The sequence below is a fragment of the Stegastes partitus genome, unplaced genomic scaffold, assembly GCF_000690725.1.
Source record: "Stegastes partitus isolate 25-593 unplaced genomic scaffold, Stegastes_partitus-1.0.2 Scaffold687, whole genome shotgun sequence".
Classification (NCBI taxonomy): domain Eukaryota; kingdom Metazoa; phylum Chordata; class Actinopteri; family Pomacentridae; genus Stegastes; species Stegastes partitus.
Genome location: NW_007578418.1, coordinates 48,530 through 64,299, shown reverse-complemented (window position 1 = coordinate 64,299; position 15,770 = coordinate 48,530). Strand labels below are relative to the sequence as shown.

The 15,770-nt window shown below is 44.7% G+C and overlaps 1 protein-coding gene across 1 annotated transcript in view; it reads left to right on the top strand.

The window, feature by feature from the left end:
* Nucleotides 1–9,918: 9,918 nt before the first annotated feature.
* Nucleotides 9,919–15,770, top strand: part of LOC103363753 (SAM domain-containing protein SAMSN-1-like) — a 16,339-nt gene continuing 10,487 nt past the window's right edge. Inside the window, exons 1-3 of the mRNA XM_008290637.1 lie at nt 9,919–9,942; nt 12,834–12,968; nt 15,519–15,710. Coding sequence (XP_008288859.1) covers nt 9,919–9,942; nt 12,834–12,968; nt 15,519–15,710 — 351 coding nt within the window. The remainder of the gene's footprint in view (nt 9,943–12,833; nt 12,969–15,518; nt 15,711–15,770) is intronic.

Genomic DNA, 15,770 nt, shown 5'->3' with positions numbered 1-15,770 from the left:
CAGCTGAGTTTTACAGTGAAAAGTAAACTCCCTCAATTCATGTCAGCCTGCTCGGGGAAGATGTCGCCCAGCGAACACAGAGCTGTGTCAAGAAAGCATTCAATCCATTCTTGTCATGAAGGCCACCGTGTTGCAGGGAGGTCATCTGCTCCTGCCGCAGCTTTCACTTCAACACCGCAGGTTTCAGAAGCTGTAAACATACATGATGCTGACGGTGAGAGTTGGTGCAGCCATCGGCCTCACATACAAACTAGCAGAGGTGGTAACAAACGGTATTTTACTAGATTAAGATGAAGCACTTTTATTTTAGGTGATAAACTATCACTTTACTCCAGTTTCACATTTATAGTAAACACAGGTTTTGTGCACTTTTTACCAAAAACTAGCAGCGATAAATATAAATCACATGATGGGATGAATCTGTGTTATCTCTGAGCGGCTTTCAGAGACACACTTGTGACACTGGAAGTAAAGTGCAGATGAACATCACCTGTTTTGCCAAACATAAGGTGAGGGCTGCAGGTGGTTCAGTGGTTTGGCTTGTTGCCTCGTGTCCCGGTGAGGACACCCGGGATCTTCCTGCGTGGAGTCTCCATGTTCTCCTCGTGCAGTGTGGGTTCTCTCCGGGTTCTTCGGCTTCCTCCCACAGTCCAGAAACATGTTGAGGTTAATTGGTGATTGTAAATTGTCCGTAGGTGTGAATGTGAGTGTGCTGGTGGTGAGGATGAAGATGATGGATGGATGATGGGATGAATCTCTGTCACCTTTGAACGGCCTCCGCTCCACTTGGAAACAAAGTGCAGATAAAATTCACCTTTTTTGCCAAACACAAGGCGCCAGTGGTGGTTGTGTTGATTAGCGTTGACTAACCAACACTACTGCTTGCATGTGATTATTAATGTTGTTCTAACATTAAGGAACCCTGCAGTAAGGTAGCTCCATCCTCTATGTGTCCACCAGGGAGAGAACATTAAGTCAAAAATCAACCAGGATGGGACAGAAGTATTTTGTGGGAGTAAGATGGGATCGGAGTGAAAATCTTCTCCCGTATCACCCTCTAGCGTGGCAGCTTTCCACACTGTGGGGACGAGGCTCTATGAGCACATAGGAGGCAGAAGAACGGAGGTCTGTTGTGTCGGTCAGTCTGGTGAATTCTACATTGCTGATGGTGTTGTCTGAGAGGAGAAGACGGCTCCTCAAGGAGGACACAGAGGGCAGAACAGCCTCCCTGTGCTCTCTGAGTTAAACCGATCAGCACTGAAACGGGCAACCAGGAATTTTTCACAACCGCCCAGAGGTTTGTACCCTGAAGTAGGTTCTTTTTCTCCCTCGAATGCAGCCGTGAAAGAGGTTCCAGAGGGCGGTTCTTGTTGTCAGAACATGCACAAAGGTTCAGGCTGCAGGAAGACAACCTGCAACTACGTACAGTGGAAACCAGCCCGTTGTTCAGGCGGCTTTTGGAGCTTTCTTGCTATAAATAGCTGCCAGCTGTCAGCGAGAACAACTTTACATTAAAGAGAGAGTGAAAAAATATATTTTTAGTAAAGCTGAAGCTATTATGAAACTCCAGAGCTGAGAAGAGCTGCAGAGTAACATGAAAATAGCATTTATGCTGGTTTCACATCATCCATTGATATTATTATTAGTATTGATGAAGCTGTGAACTGCGTTGACGAGGTGGTAGCGTGGGTTGGCGGCCATCTTGGAGGCTGATAAGTGAAGACAGATGTGAGTGTGGTGAAGCTACTGAATAATAAAGCTGTTCTCAGTCACAACAGAGCATATGAACGCACATATCTGCTGTAACAGAGAAACTGACAGACATGTTGCTGCACAGACTAAACCAACCACCGATAGGTGACCAGCTTTAAGATGTGTGGACTCGGTGGTGGTGTGTGTGCATGAAACAGAAATCCCACAGGTGACATGAAAAAGTGGAACTTAACTAAAATGAAAGCTGATAAAAGCTTTTGGTTCCTTACATTCATACCTGCCCTGTTTTTACATGTTTGTTTTTGCAACGGTTGCTTTATTTCTAAATCTGTCTGAGTATAATCTGGAAAAGTTCAGTAATAGATGTAAATATATTTATCTATAAACTCTGCTCTAGTTGTCTAGAAACGCTCTGAAACATGCCTGAAACTCCTGCTGTTTTTTATTTAAAATGAGCAGCTCTCTGGCTTTTATCTAAACCTGTTTGTTTGTGTGACTCCTGAATCCTCTCCGTGTGATCACACTCGTCTTCGTCCATTATGACGCGCTGCTAACTCCCTCGCCTCATTCATTAATGGACACACAAGACAACAGTCCAGTAAATGAGCGCCGACATTACAGCGCTTTGTCATCCAGCAGCCATAACTCCTTTTATGGGCCTCACAGACACACAGTGTGGGTAATTAGCCCGGCTGTCACCACACCGGTGGGAATGAAAGGGCACCGGCTGACCCCTGGGTCACGCCGGAGCAAAGGTCGCCTGAAGGCCAACCGTCAGACCGGCGAGCAAACATCATCCGTGCACGTGAGCACACACAGTATAGCTCTCATCGGTCTGCTGAGCCTCGTTATGTTTTCCAGTGTATCTCTCAGTTTAGCGTCCTACAGTGACACAATAGATTATGTAAAAGAGGAGTAAACAGAGGCCTCCGAGAGCCAGAGACGAGTCTGGCTGCCCTCGCTCTTTGCTGCATTACTGTAAGGTTGAAGGGTGAATGTGGCCCCGGGGACACGAGCCAGTAGATGGTGATGGGCTTACTGAGAGTGACATTTAAGATAGAAATGACATCAAGTATGGCACCGCTGTGCCCTGTGGCAAGCCACCACATAGAGGCAATGTCAGCATGATCTGACTTAGCCCCAAAATGCTATGGACCCCCACCCCTCCGACGCCGCGAACACACACACACACGCACACACATGCACACACACACGCGCGCACACACACACACACACACATATCTCTTACACATGTCAACTGCTTCTCATGTCAAGTGACAGTTAACAAGATGTGCCACCTTCCAGATGTGGATGTGCTGTTCTCGCCTTGAGGCGGATTTAGCTGCATGATATTTCTATGAAATACACAATAAATGTTCTTCTATTTTTGGGCTTTTTTTTTTTTTTTTTTAACACTGTGAGCATTAAAGCTAAATCCTCATTGCCACATTTGAAGCGGCGTCTATGTGGCTGAGCTATTCAGCTACATCTAAGCCAAATGTGCTGAGGATGAGCAGAGGTGTCTCACTGTAGCAGCAGTGTTCAGGAAAAAAGAGATTTCGTATCGTATGAGAGCAAAACAGGTGGAAAAATGAATTACAGTTGTTGGGGTGAATAGCTGCATCCCCCGGTAAGCTCTCACTATCAGCAAACCACAAAATCCAATTATCTTATTCATACATGACACAATGACCTTTGACTTAACATTCAAATGGTCAATTTCAGTCGAACTCACGGAGCCACAGGAGGCAGAAGAAATTGTTTTTCCCTCTTGCTGAAAGCTTATCTTGAACAGGGGCTATATTTTGTAAGATATCTGTTTTGTGTCCTACATAAGTCATCAGAACTACAACTCCCAAGGAGAATGGAGATCAGATAGGGAGGTCCGGCATCAAGGACAGGGAAGCCATTTAAAGGTGACATTTCAGTCAACGCAGCAGATGCTGCCAATCTATCTCTCTTCGGCTCTATCTCCTGCCCTCGTTTTGCATCCCTATCTCTGGCTCTGTCCGCCTCGCTCTGCCTCTCTATCACTTCTTCTCTTTTGGCTTTCTTCTGCTTTCCTCCTTCCTCTCGTTTCGTCTCCCTCCTCCTCCTCCTCCTCCTCCTCCCACCCCCGCTCTGTGACGTGCTGACGAGGCAGCAGGGAGGAAGCGGCGTAATAAAAGGAAGCGCTAATGAAAGGTTGAGCGGGGTCAACGTGCTCGCATACCTTTGCCGGACGAGAGGACGAAAGGTCATTTATTCCAAGGGGACGAACTGTTTCACTTTTTGACTGGGGGGTGTCAGAAGTTCAAAAGGTCGCCGTAAAGGGCATCAGGTCGCAGCCTCTGGGCCGAGGTTCTGTGCGTCCTGGGGTCAGAGGTCAGCGCAGGAATGCTGGGTAAACGTGAGGTTGGGAGCTGGGTCAGAGGTGTGGTCTCCATCCCCCGTCTGGAGGTAAAGGGGGCTGGTGCTCCGAGTTTGACTGGAGGTCAAACTTTACCTACAGCAGCAGCAAGTTTAGGCTGAAGGTGTAGCCGTGATTTAATATTATAATTACACACAGTGGAGGCCTTATAATGGGAATCAATGAATCATATTATATTCAGCATGCCACAAGAAGAATTATGGTGTTTAATTAAACTTTTCAGGTATAACTGTTGCTGCACTGGACACAATTTATGCAAGTAATATAAGATCCCATGACGGCCATTCTTACAGGCCTCAAGACGTAGCGTGTTGCTTAAGTTATTGGAGGATATTCAATAATTTAAATAAACACAAGTATAATATTTAACTTAGTGAAGGATAATACAGGCAGATACATTCGTCAAACTTTCTCTTAACACTGCTAATAAAAAGCACTCAGGTTAACAAAAGGCTGAGTTCTGACTGAGGAGCTCAGAGCTAATTTAAAATCAGGAGGTGTGACACTGCCATCTACAGGAGCAACACAGAACAACACGTCACCGCACGCTGGACCGGATAATATTACACAAATGGTGCACGGGAGAGAAAAGTAAAATACAACCGAAACAGTAATAATGTAAATATACTACAGTATAATATATACTAGAGAGCCCTTCTGGGCAACTTTCACCTTGTTCATATGTCCACATGGTGTTGTTCACATGCTAGAAGACACATCATGAGGCAAAATAAGCAGCCAACAATATCTCCATCCTACTACAGTATAATGCTGGCAGTGGATTCAGGCAGCCATGATTTCAGACAAACCTCAGGAACCAAACCTGCAGCTGTGGCTGAATTCATCCAACATCACAGCTTACCACTGAGCTGCACAGAGGAGCTCTTTAGAGCAGAGCTGTAGGTGAGCTGGTGTGCTTGAGCAGCAAGTAGTGGAGGGGCAGGTGCAGAAAGACTCCCCAGATGTGCACATGTTCAGTTACATGTCGGGCTTTTTAAGGAAACAGGGTTATTTTCATTTTAAAATATGGTTTTGTGGTTTAAACACAGAGATGAGTTGTTCATCTTTAATGCATCCAGAACAGTGTGCGACACAAAGAGAATAACAGCTTCAAAAGACTACACAGTAAAAGTTGCTGTTTTCTCACTAAACTGCTTTAAAAATCTAACACAAATCACACAACAGCTGCTGATGTGTTGTGGTGATATTCTGTGATTCTGGTCTCAGATCTGAGCTGGAGCCTCAGCTGGACACAAAAAAGCAACAGAGGCTATTTTTGTCGTCGCTGATTATTAGGTTGGAACATTCAAGGATTAAAGTAAGGCCTACTGAGTCTGGCGCTGCACAAACCGCTGTTCCTGTCTGCTGGCAGCAGAGGGCAGCATTCTGGCCTTCAATACCAACAAGTTCAGGCTCACACAAGAGTAATACATGACTGGATGTCCACTTACAAAAGGAAAGAAATAAATACTTCCAAGAGTCTGCAATGCATTAGTGTCCATTACAGTGAAATAATAATATTTTTTAAAGAAGTGTATCTCCCTAATGGACAAAAAATGTGTGAAACTTACAATAAATTAAATTCCCAAACGCTGCTGCTCTGTGGATCTTTCCCACTCAGTGCTTCGCCACACACAGGAGTCTTTATGTGGCTGCAGACTGCTTTCAAAATCTCCAAACGTTTGTTGTGACTAGGGATGGACTGATACCTCTTTTTGATTTCCGATACCGATATCGATACTTCAACTTTGAGTATCTGCCGATACCGATACAGATACCGATACCATGTCTCCTCCTAAACTTCTTTGGAAATACCTTATTTGCATGGATACATTTGTTTAAGATGCTTTATCAAAAGCCTCATACTATTAAAGCACAGACGTTGCTTTTCTAAGAAACAACAGCCAAAAGCATGTCTCACAGTGAAACTGTAGCTGCTTTATCTGAGCTGCAGTCAGACTACAGTGTGCACTCAGAGCCATTCACATATTTAGAACAGATCACTATGACACAGCAACATTAAGCTGAAATTTAAAGGTTCAATTACCAAAACTTGGTATTAAATCATAGAACCACTAATAGCTGCTCTCGGCTCTGCGCATGAGCAGTAGTAAATGAGGCCGGAAACGTTGTGACGTGCTGCGGGATGGGATCCAATAGGAAGGTTGTGTGTGCAGAGCCGGAGAGCCCCGTACAGGCTGCTGGTAGAGGGCTGCACGGAGAGGCTGGACTCTCTGCTACGGCCGGAGAAGTGCACGGCTTCTAGTTTTAAAGGGTGATTTCAATCAAAATATACTTGCAATTTTAAAAAAATAAATAAATTTAAGAACAGCATTTTTAACCCCTCACCGCTCCCACGGCCCGCCGGCGGGACGTGACCACTTTCCAAACACATTACAGCCAGATGTGCGCATGCTCCACAATCACGTTTCCCGACAACATACACATCAAATGAAAGCTCAGAGTCTCCTCTTTCCGATGATATAAACCTTTTTGACCTGCAGCAGCCACAGCGTTGACACAAAGAGCTTTTTGTACAGAAAAGCAACATGTTAAAATCGGAGTTTTCTTACTTTTGAAGGCTCTCTGCAGCTCAAACATCGCTCATTCCTCACCAGCTTGGTCTCATTCTGTCCGGACACAACCAGTCAACATCATCCCGGAAAATAATCCGTAAAACGTATTAGATCCTCAAAGGCACAAACTCTGCAGTAATGTCTTCCCAGCTTGAGATCAGCTCCGGCTGTTTTATTCATTTCTTCTGGTAAAATCAGGCTGAATCTATTTCAGATCGCGCTGAAAGCGCTACAGGCAGCTAGACGGACGTCTTAGCGTTTGATTGACACCGAGTTTGGCCAATAGGAGGGCTTTGGGGGTGAGTGACAGCCTGAAGAGCCAATGGAGTGTCTCAGACAGTCAACCCGGTCCGCACAAGTCCCACCCTCGTAGATTCGACCAGTCGGGTTGCAGACACTCTCTGAAGCTGTACACTTGTAGCCAGTAATACTACATGTGCTTATTCACAAAGCCTGAACACACTCCAGTGATTTATTCTCAGCTCCTCAGGTTAAAATGTTAAAATGCTCCATCTCTGAAGACTTGGACCAGAAGTCTTATGACAGTTGAAATCTAAAAAAAACCATCTCAAGAAAGTCAAAAAAAGAAGAGAAACATTCAGTCATTTGTGCCATCGCCTGGTGAAGGGACCACTTCCTACTTTCCTCCTGTTATAAAACTTAAATGAGAGACGCTGACCGCCCGTTGAGGATGCTTCAGGTCCAGACATGTTTCAGCCACGTTCTACAGATGGTTCTGTGAAGCACAACAGAAAACCACAGCTCAAACTCTAAAGGCTCTAAACCAGACCCGGATTTTCACATGAGCTCGGTGGCAGATGTTGTGCAGCAGGGGTCACAATCCAGCAGCAGCGGCAGCCATAACATATTAAACATGCAGCCATAACATCTTTAATGCGCCGCAGCACTAATAGCTACTCACAGGATTGTGGCTGAAGCTGCACAATGAGCTGGTGGTGAACAGCGGCCCAGAGATTACAGGCCGGACATCGCCGCTGCTGAGGTGCACTCGAGCAAGGCACTTACCGTAATCCGGAAACGCTGAGCAGATCAGACCGTGGCTGAACTGGGCTGCTTCCAAACCTGAATGTGTGGAACTGGGTGGATGTGAAGCAGCTTCCTCGGTCGGTGAGCTGACCTTGAACCATAAAGTCAAAGTAAACAGAAAGAAGAAAAGAATCATTATAACCTAAACACAATATATGACTGTATACATATTCCTGTCTTGTATGATGCTATACAGCATATATCACTACTACATTAACACTGATCTGTAACAACATTAAAACTGCCTATATTGTGTCACCCTGTCATGCTGCTAAATCTGATCTAACCCTGTTGGTGAATGGACAGTCTCCTAAAAATGAAGCTAATTTACAACCAGCTTGCATTCTCAACTATGTTTTAAGGGAAAATTGTCTCTTCTGGATTAAATTTGTTTTGGTAATAAAAACATTTCTAAGCAACAAATCTGTTTAATTTATTCTTTTGTACTCCAGATGTCACACCTTTATTAACCAATCATAGATTACGTGGTGTATGATTTGTTTCCCTGGTAACCTCAAAAAACTGAAAAGAAGTTTCAAACATATTTTGAACGGTTTGCATTTTAACCATGATGCTATGTTATTGTTCTCATTGTAAACCTTGCTAACAGAGCTTTGGTTTGCATTATTATTCATAAAATACACTCTCCAGTAACAGAAGCAGTGGCTGCAGTCAACACGGAGATGAAAATGTGCAGCTTTCCTTCTGAGAGAGCTAAATACGAGGAGCATGTTTGTCTCTTTCTACCAGAGAAATATTGTCCTCATTTTCTGACCTAATTCTGCAGCCGAGCCCTGATCACAACAACATGAAAGGTCTTCTTTATCTCTGGATGGGAGACAAAAAGACAGCAGGCCAGAAGAAGGTGTGGATAGCTGTACAGGAGAGAGGCGGGCGGGGGGAGGGGGCTTCCAGCCTGACATCTATAATAATTAAAGAAGTGTTTTTATCAGGATTCTGGGCACTGAGACCACCGCCTGCAGAGAATAACCTCAAAACTTCATCCCCAGAATGAAAGGCAGCACTGCTCTGAGGGGTTTGTGCACATTCAGAGGTCTGTGGATCAGAGGGAACATGTCTTCAGGTGTCACAGGTAGCAGCTGTCAGTGGAGCCTCTCTGTGTCATATGAAGGAATAAACTTCTGCTTTTTTACTTTTGTCCAGTAGATACGCTGCAGTTCATTGCTCTGTTTTTGTCATTAGAGAAATAAAATCAAGTCTTTGTTCTGTCGGCTGCACGTTTGTTTGCCGACACACGGCGGTAAAGGACGATTATCTTCCATTCCTAATCCTACTTAAGTAAAAGTACAGAAGCATTACCGGTAAATGTACTTAAAGGATCAAAGTAAAAGTATTTGTTCTACAGAAAACCCTATGCCTGCCATATTATCGTATATGACAGAGGTTTGTGATTTGGTGTGTCGGTTGTGTTTCGCTGCTGGAGGTGAAACTGGTTTAACCGCTTAATACATAATGGAGACCTGTGGTTCACAAATATGGGTCAGGACCCTCCAGATCGACCCGTAAGGTCACGACATGATGACTGAGAAACCTCACTTGTAACCAGTTGTCTAATAAATGCACTGAGGTAGAAACATAAAGCAGGATGAGATGTGACTGTGAACATTAAAGCTGCACTCATTGCATTTAGAAACAACATCATTAACAGCATCCACAGGCTGATTACAAGCAGCATCATGCAAGTCTTGGTTTCAACATATGAACACATTTGGAAACATGTGAGGAGACCTGGCCGGGTGTTTGCATTCTGCACGAGCGATAACAGAAAGTCATTAGTAAATCGCTGGGCGTTTAACCTCTCTTAGTGATTACTTAATCTCCATCAGGTTATCATCATAATCATTTCAGACACATGCCAAACAAAGCCAGCCTGTGTTGTTCATTGTCTTGTTGTTCCGGGTGGCTTGACTCTCTCTGAGCCCGGTGTTGGACAGCAATGGCTCGCTGCATCTATTGGATTAAGTGAGGGATTTGAAACCAGGATTAGGCCATCGGGCTGGAGGCAGCATGGGGGCTGCGTGAGCCTTCGCATCACTGGGGTGCGTTAGGGTGCATCTGTGTGTGGGTTTGAGCGGGTTAGAGGGTGGCTGGTGTGTGTTGAGGCCACGACGCTCGGCTCGTCTCTGGTTCCTTTGTCTGCGGCTGTTCACCATGAACCTGTTCTGCTTCACGCTGGTAAGATTCATCTTGTGAACGGCTGTAAATTCTGAGCTAGTCTGTCAGGAGGACTCGTTTAGACGCTGCAAAGAGCTGGTGAGCAGAGGGAGCTGTGAGCGTCGCGGTGGGAGACGCTGCTGATGTTATTGTTGTTGACAAGGATCTGAAATGGGCTCTCTGGGGGACGAGACAACTTTCTCTCTAAGATCCTTTCTTAGATGCAGGCCTCCTTTTTCTTACAACTGTAAATGTAAATCTGACCATAATAGTACAATAGATGATTATATGATGGTAAATAATTGTGGTGTGCTTTTAAACCCGTCGATTCAGATGTTTAATAAGGAATAATGAACGTGCATGTTGCTAGTCACATTAATTAGAACAACAGGAGGAGAAAAAACAACAGATTAACACTAATTTATGGTACAGATTGGACTGTTTGTCATGTGAGTTACAGTCATGGCTCTCTGTGGTTCTGCAGGACTTGTGAGGGAGGAGAACACAGTTTATGGTGGTGACTGCACCCTGACTCCTCTTCCACTCAGTGTCAGGTTAAATTTAACAGTACCGACCGTAAAACGTGTCATCGGCTTTATGAACTTGGAACCGTAATAAGTTACGAGATGTTCTGCTCACCTGAACAAACTATGACAGATTTATGTCGGCGGTTACACAACCGAGTCCCACGAGTTAAGGCTGAAAAACTGTATGATGCAGCTGATCCCAGTGAACGTGACAGCAGCAGCATAAGCCGAGCGCGTCGTGAGCTCCAGCTTCTCATGGTTTGTTGGATTGTTTGGTCAGATTTTTGTGGTATTTTTCTGTCGGCTCTAAAAGTTGCATCAAGAAGAAATTCATAATTAGTTGTTTTTTCTTTCCTAAAATGATCAAAAACTACAATAATTAGTACAGAAATGGTCTAAACATGTTGGGTTTCTGAAAGACTGTAGTCTGATATGCTAAAAGGGGGCATTGCAACCTTTGACAGAGGAGAAGGTTCAGACTGCCCACTCATGAAGATCAGAGATCCTCAGGTTGTCTCAGATGTTGCTGATGTGATTGTTGGAAACTGGGTCTAGAATCTGTTGTCTGGAGAAAAGACAGAATAACGACAAAGTTTAGTGGCCTGTGATCGGCTGAAGGGTAAAAGCCTGGTATCAGGACGTTAATAAAGAGTCACTGAAGACACCAGAGACTGGTCTAGAGGGTATTAAATGGCAGAATACAATAACGTTTATGACCATGATGGTGTAGCTGGTATTGTTTGATGCTGGATTCAAAGGTGGCTCGGTCCGACCCGTGAGTACTGAGCACTAGGGCAGGGTGATGAGGCCAAAAATATTTATCCCCATATAAAAGAGAAAACTTGCGATAACGATATTATTGATGCCAGACAAAATACTTCAAAACTGCACAACTTCATTGGTGCAAATAAAAAAAAATACATATATATATATATATATATATTCCATTTAGCAAGCAGCTGTTGTGCATTAAAGCTGTAATGTACCAAATCAATAGTGCATTCGTTGTAAATTGCTTGCTGACAGTTTGTTTACTCAAAATGCATTTCAAATGGACTCAAAAACATTACACCGGTGTTACCGTGCACGTTATGTTATGGCCTCCAGCCCTGAGGACGCATGCAATAATGTATTAATGACAACTCATGGTTCAGAAAACCCACATGTAGTGCCGTGATCCCATCATGGTCTCTAGCTCATAAAGCATGTAAAAAACCAGAGGTTGTAAAATAATAATAATAATAAAACCAACTTGTGTTCCTCTCTGGTTGTCGATTAAACCCATAAAAACACTCTGTGTCAAAGTCACACATCTGGACTGTGGGCAGGCTGGTGAGGTTCAGATAAAGTCCGGTACCGTGAACATCGGTGGTTAGCATCGTTGCCTCGCAGCTAGAAGGTCGCTGGTTCATGTCTCGGTGAGGACACCCGGGATCTTCCTGCGTGGAGTCTCCATGTTCTCCCCGTGCAGCGTGGGTTCTCTCCGGGTTCTCCGGCTTCCTCCCACAGTCCAGAAACATGCTGAGGTTAATTGGTGATTGTAAATTGTCCGTAGGTGTGAATGTGAGTGTGCTTGGTTGTCTGTCTCTAAGTGTAGCCCTGTGATAGACTGGTTACCTGTCCAGGTGAACCTGCCTTCATCCTGAGTCAGCTGGGATAGACTCCGCCCCCCATGACCCTGGTGAGGATTAAGGTGTAGAGATGATGGATGGATGGACAGTTTGGTAAAAAAAAGATGGCTGCTAGTGTTACAAAAACCAACAACAACAAACAGAAAAGCAGTAATATGATGTATTTCCTTTCTATCAGTAGTTTAGCTGCTTCATTTAGTCTAGTTTAGAAACTGGAGGGTTGTTTGTCTGCTAGAAGCCCGTTACAGGAATCCAAGCAGAGGAGAATGAAAGCATATACGATGGTTTCAGTATCTTTGAAACTCAGGAGTTTTGCAGTTTTTTGAAGAGGCCAAATGGGAGCGTGTAGAGGAAATAAAAGAGGTATCCAGATGCACCGTTGGGGAACTCCGACGTGTATCAGGAGAGGAGAAGAAACGTGTTTTGTGACGAGATGCATGAATGTGAAACGCTGTAGAAAGTTGAATGAAATCCGTCAGTTTTTCATTGCTTTCTAAATATTACAGAAAAGAATCCAGTATTTATCTTCACATGGCCAAACACTTGGCAAACTGCTGACATGCACTACTCCTGGGTGATAGGTATTGATTATACAGCTGGAATGACGAGCTCTACATGTAGAATCACACTGTAGATGTCAAACCTCTGTAGGCATGGTGTAGGACTGATGATTGAGAGGTGATTCATGCATGATGTATTTATTCTGAAGGTCCTACAACATGCAGGCTGATTGCTTTTTTTTATTTCCCCTCAGGAGGGTTCCACAGAAAGCATCTATGAACCAGCATACAGCCAAACCCTGAAGGAGGTCCTGCCCAAGTACCAGCGCAGTCCGGCTCTTCTGAGGCACAAAGCTGAGCTGGGGGGCTCAGATCCATCCATCAGCTCTGTAAGTTTGTCAGATATAAGACTTTATGCAGACCTTCTAGAACACTGATGCTGAGTTTGGAGCCCTCAGACGGATCGCTAACAGAGTCAGAGTCATACAAAGTAAAAGCCAACAATCTGGAAACTCACAGAGAGAGGAGGTGGTGATCAGGCGTCTTCACCTGCAAAGCTAATGAACACTTATAGCAGTTAGCATTTATGTCTGTATGTATTTCTTTCTTATGTATTTGCTAAAAGTCGTGTTTGTCTTTGTTTTCCAAGAACCGACCTCAGAGTGCAATAAAACTAAAGAGGGACAACAGGAGGTAAGAGTTCGTTGCTAACTTCTCATATCATCAGTATTTGTGTTTTTCTTTCTCGTGTCCAATATGAAATGAACACATCTGTCATTATCGTTTCAGATCATGTGTGCCAACGTCAGCCTTGGAGAATGAACTCTTAGGTTGGTACGGAGCGATCACGGGCACAGATCTTCATGTTTCTCATTAGTTAATTAAACAGCAGCAACTAGCGGCTCAACCTCTGTCTGTACAGCTGGACAGCTCAGCACCTTCTTCTTCTTCTTCTTCTGTTGCAGAGAAAGACATCAATCATACCTGCTGGATGTCATCTGGTGACAGGAAGGACCTATTTTATCAGAAGAAAGTCCAGAACAGAGGTAAAGGAATATGTCCAGATTAGAAAAAACCAGGGTGCCCACTGAGAAAGCCCAGTCCTGGTTTGACATCAGATTCCAGAAACAGTTGATGTAAACGTAGCAGAGAAATGAGCAGAGTGTGTCATGATGTGTATATATGTATATTATTGCATTATCAGTTTCTATGTTTGACACCATATGAATGAAGAAGAGATGAAGTATGATCTGACGTATGCATTGACCTGCAGAGACGTGCAAAGCTTCCTGTCACAGCAGCAAGCCGACCAGAGACCACAAAGTGAGCTGTGACGGGACACAGACGGCTCCAGCAGCTCAGGTAAAACCACACCACCGTCCCCTTATGGCACGTTCACGCTGCGTATAACACAGTAACTCTATGTTCTCAGAGTAAAGACCACGTTCTGGACCAGAGCCAGAGCAAACGGGGCAGCATGGAGGACAATATTTCACGCTCCCTGTCATTCACACGTGGACACAATCACTTTAGCACCACAAATGATAATTATTTGCAAAGCTGTGCAGATGGCAGAGCGTAGAGTTTTGTAATCCCGTTCCCACATGGCAGCGAGGGCCACAGAGGCACGCAGACACCTGCAGTACCTGGACGCCGGCGCACATGTCAGCGCATGTGAGGGGACTGCCTGGTTGTTAGCCATCCATGTTCTGCTTATGTAAACTGGATGCTATCAGGGTGAAGTATCAGGTGCTAATAGAAGTATCATATAAGGCGCTGTGAGATAGAAATACCTTCCTATCAGCTGATGTGTGAGCGCAGGTATCTGGCTTCAGCTCAGCAGGGTTGTGAGTTCTGAGTGAAGGCCGATGGGTGAAAAGTGAACCTTGGAGTTGAGCCACTTTAATCTGCTTTTTAAATTTTTATCTCCATTTTAGAGTAATTTTGTCTTTTCAGTGTATTCTAGCACACCTGGATCTTCTTACTGCCACAACATCTGACTGTCCAGCACTTTATGAAGCCACTGCTTGAAATCATGGATGTGTGGAGCATGTTTTAAAAGGATTAGCCCTGTTGTCAGCTTACTGCTCTGGTGGCAGGAGAAGTATTCCTTACTTAAGCAAAACTAATAGCAAACTGTGAAAATGCTCCACTGCAAGTGAAAGCACTGCATTTGAAAGTCTACTTAAGCACAAATATATCAATTTAAAGTATTTATTGTGCAGTTAAATTGTCCATGTTGGTGTTTTTACTCTTATATGTGTTGGTTTTGGAATAATATGACTGCTGATGTTGCATTTTAGTGCTATAGATTAAAGAAATATGTATATTTTGCAAGATGGACACGATGGAATGGGTGTTTTCTTGTTTGTTTTTGCAGCAGCAGCTTAAAACGTACCTGGTCCTCCTCTTGCTGTGTATTGTATCTGTCTTTGTGTTTTTGTAATGCAGTATTTGATGGGGTTTGTTCTGAACGTGGCACCGAATGCATCCATTTGTTCTGTACTTAGCCCAGTGAAACTCCAGCTGACCCGGCAGAACCGGCACAGGCAGCAGGAAGACTAAAGAAGTTCCAGAACTTGGTCCAAGCAAAGAAGACGCATCAGACTGGAGCTGGAAAAGAGAAGAGCACGTCTGAGAATAGCAGTGAGTTCATGAGGTTGATGTCAGCTTGTTGTTCAGTAAACTGAGCTGGATCGGTTATTAATACGAGGAGCTTCTGCTTTTCTTCAGATCATTTGTCAGAAGCTGTGAGCGCCAACAAACCGGTGCTCACCTGCATCGCCCTGCGCAGGAGGACAGAGAAGAAGTCCTCTAAAGCTGCTGCACCACCACAGCAGCTCCTGCATCAGAGGAGCAGAGATGAAGATGGACAGGAGGAAGGGGTTTGGAGTCCAAAGCTTGGAAATGATCTGTGGAGCCCGTTTGAGGTCCCACAGCCCTGGAGTCCAGTCTACCACACCTGCCACCAGCCCAGACACGAGCTGTGGGCCTGCGGCGGCACCTTGTCGCTGCCACGCACCACAGAGTGGGACCGTTTTGAGAGTCTGATCCAGGAGCTGGACAGCAAGCAGCCGTCTCCGCCACAGATGATCCGCTCCATCACCGACCTGCACCTCTCACAGAACCGGGTAAGACACAGTACACTGGCTCTATCGCCGCCGGGGAGGGAAACAGCCTCCAACCAACTC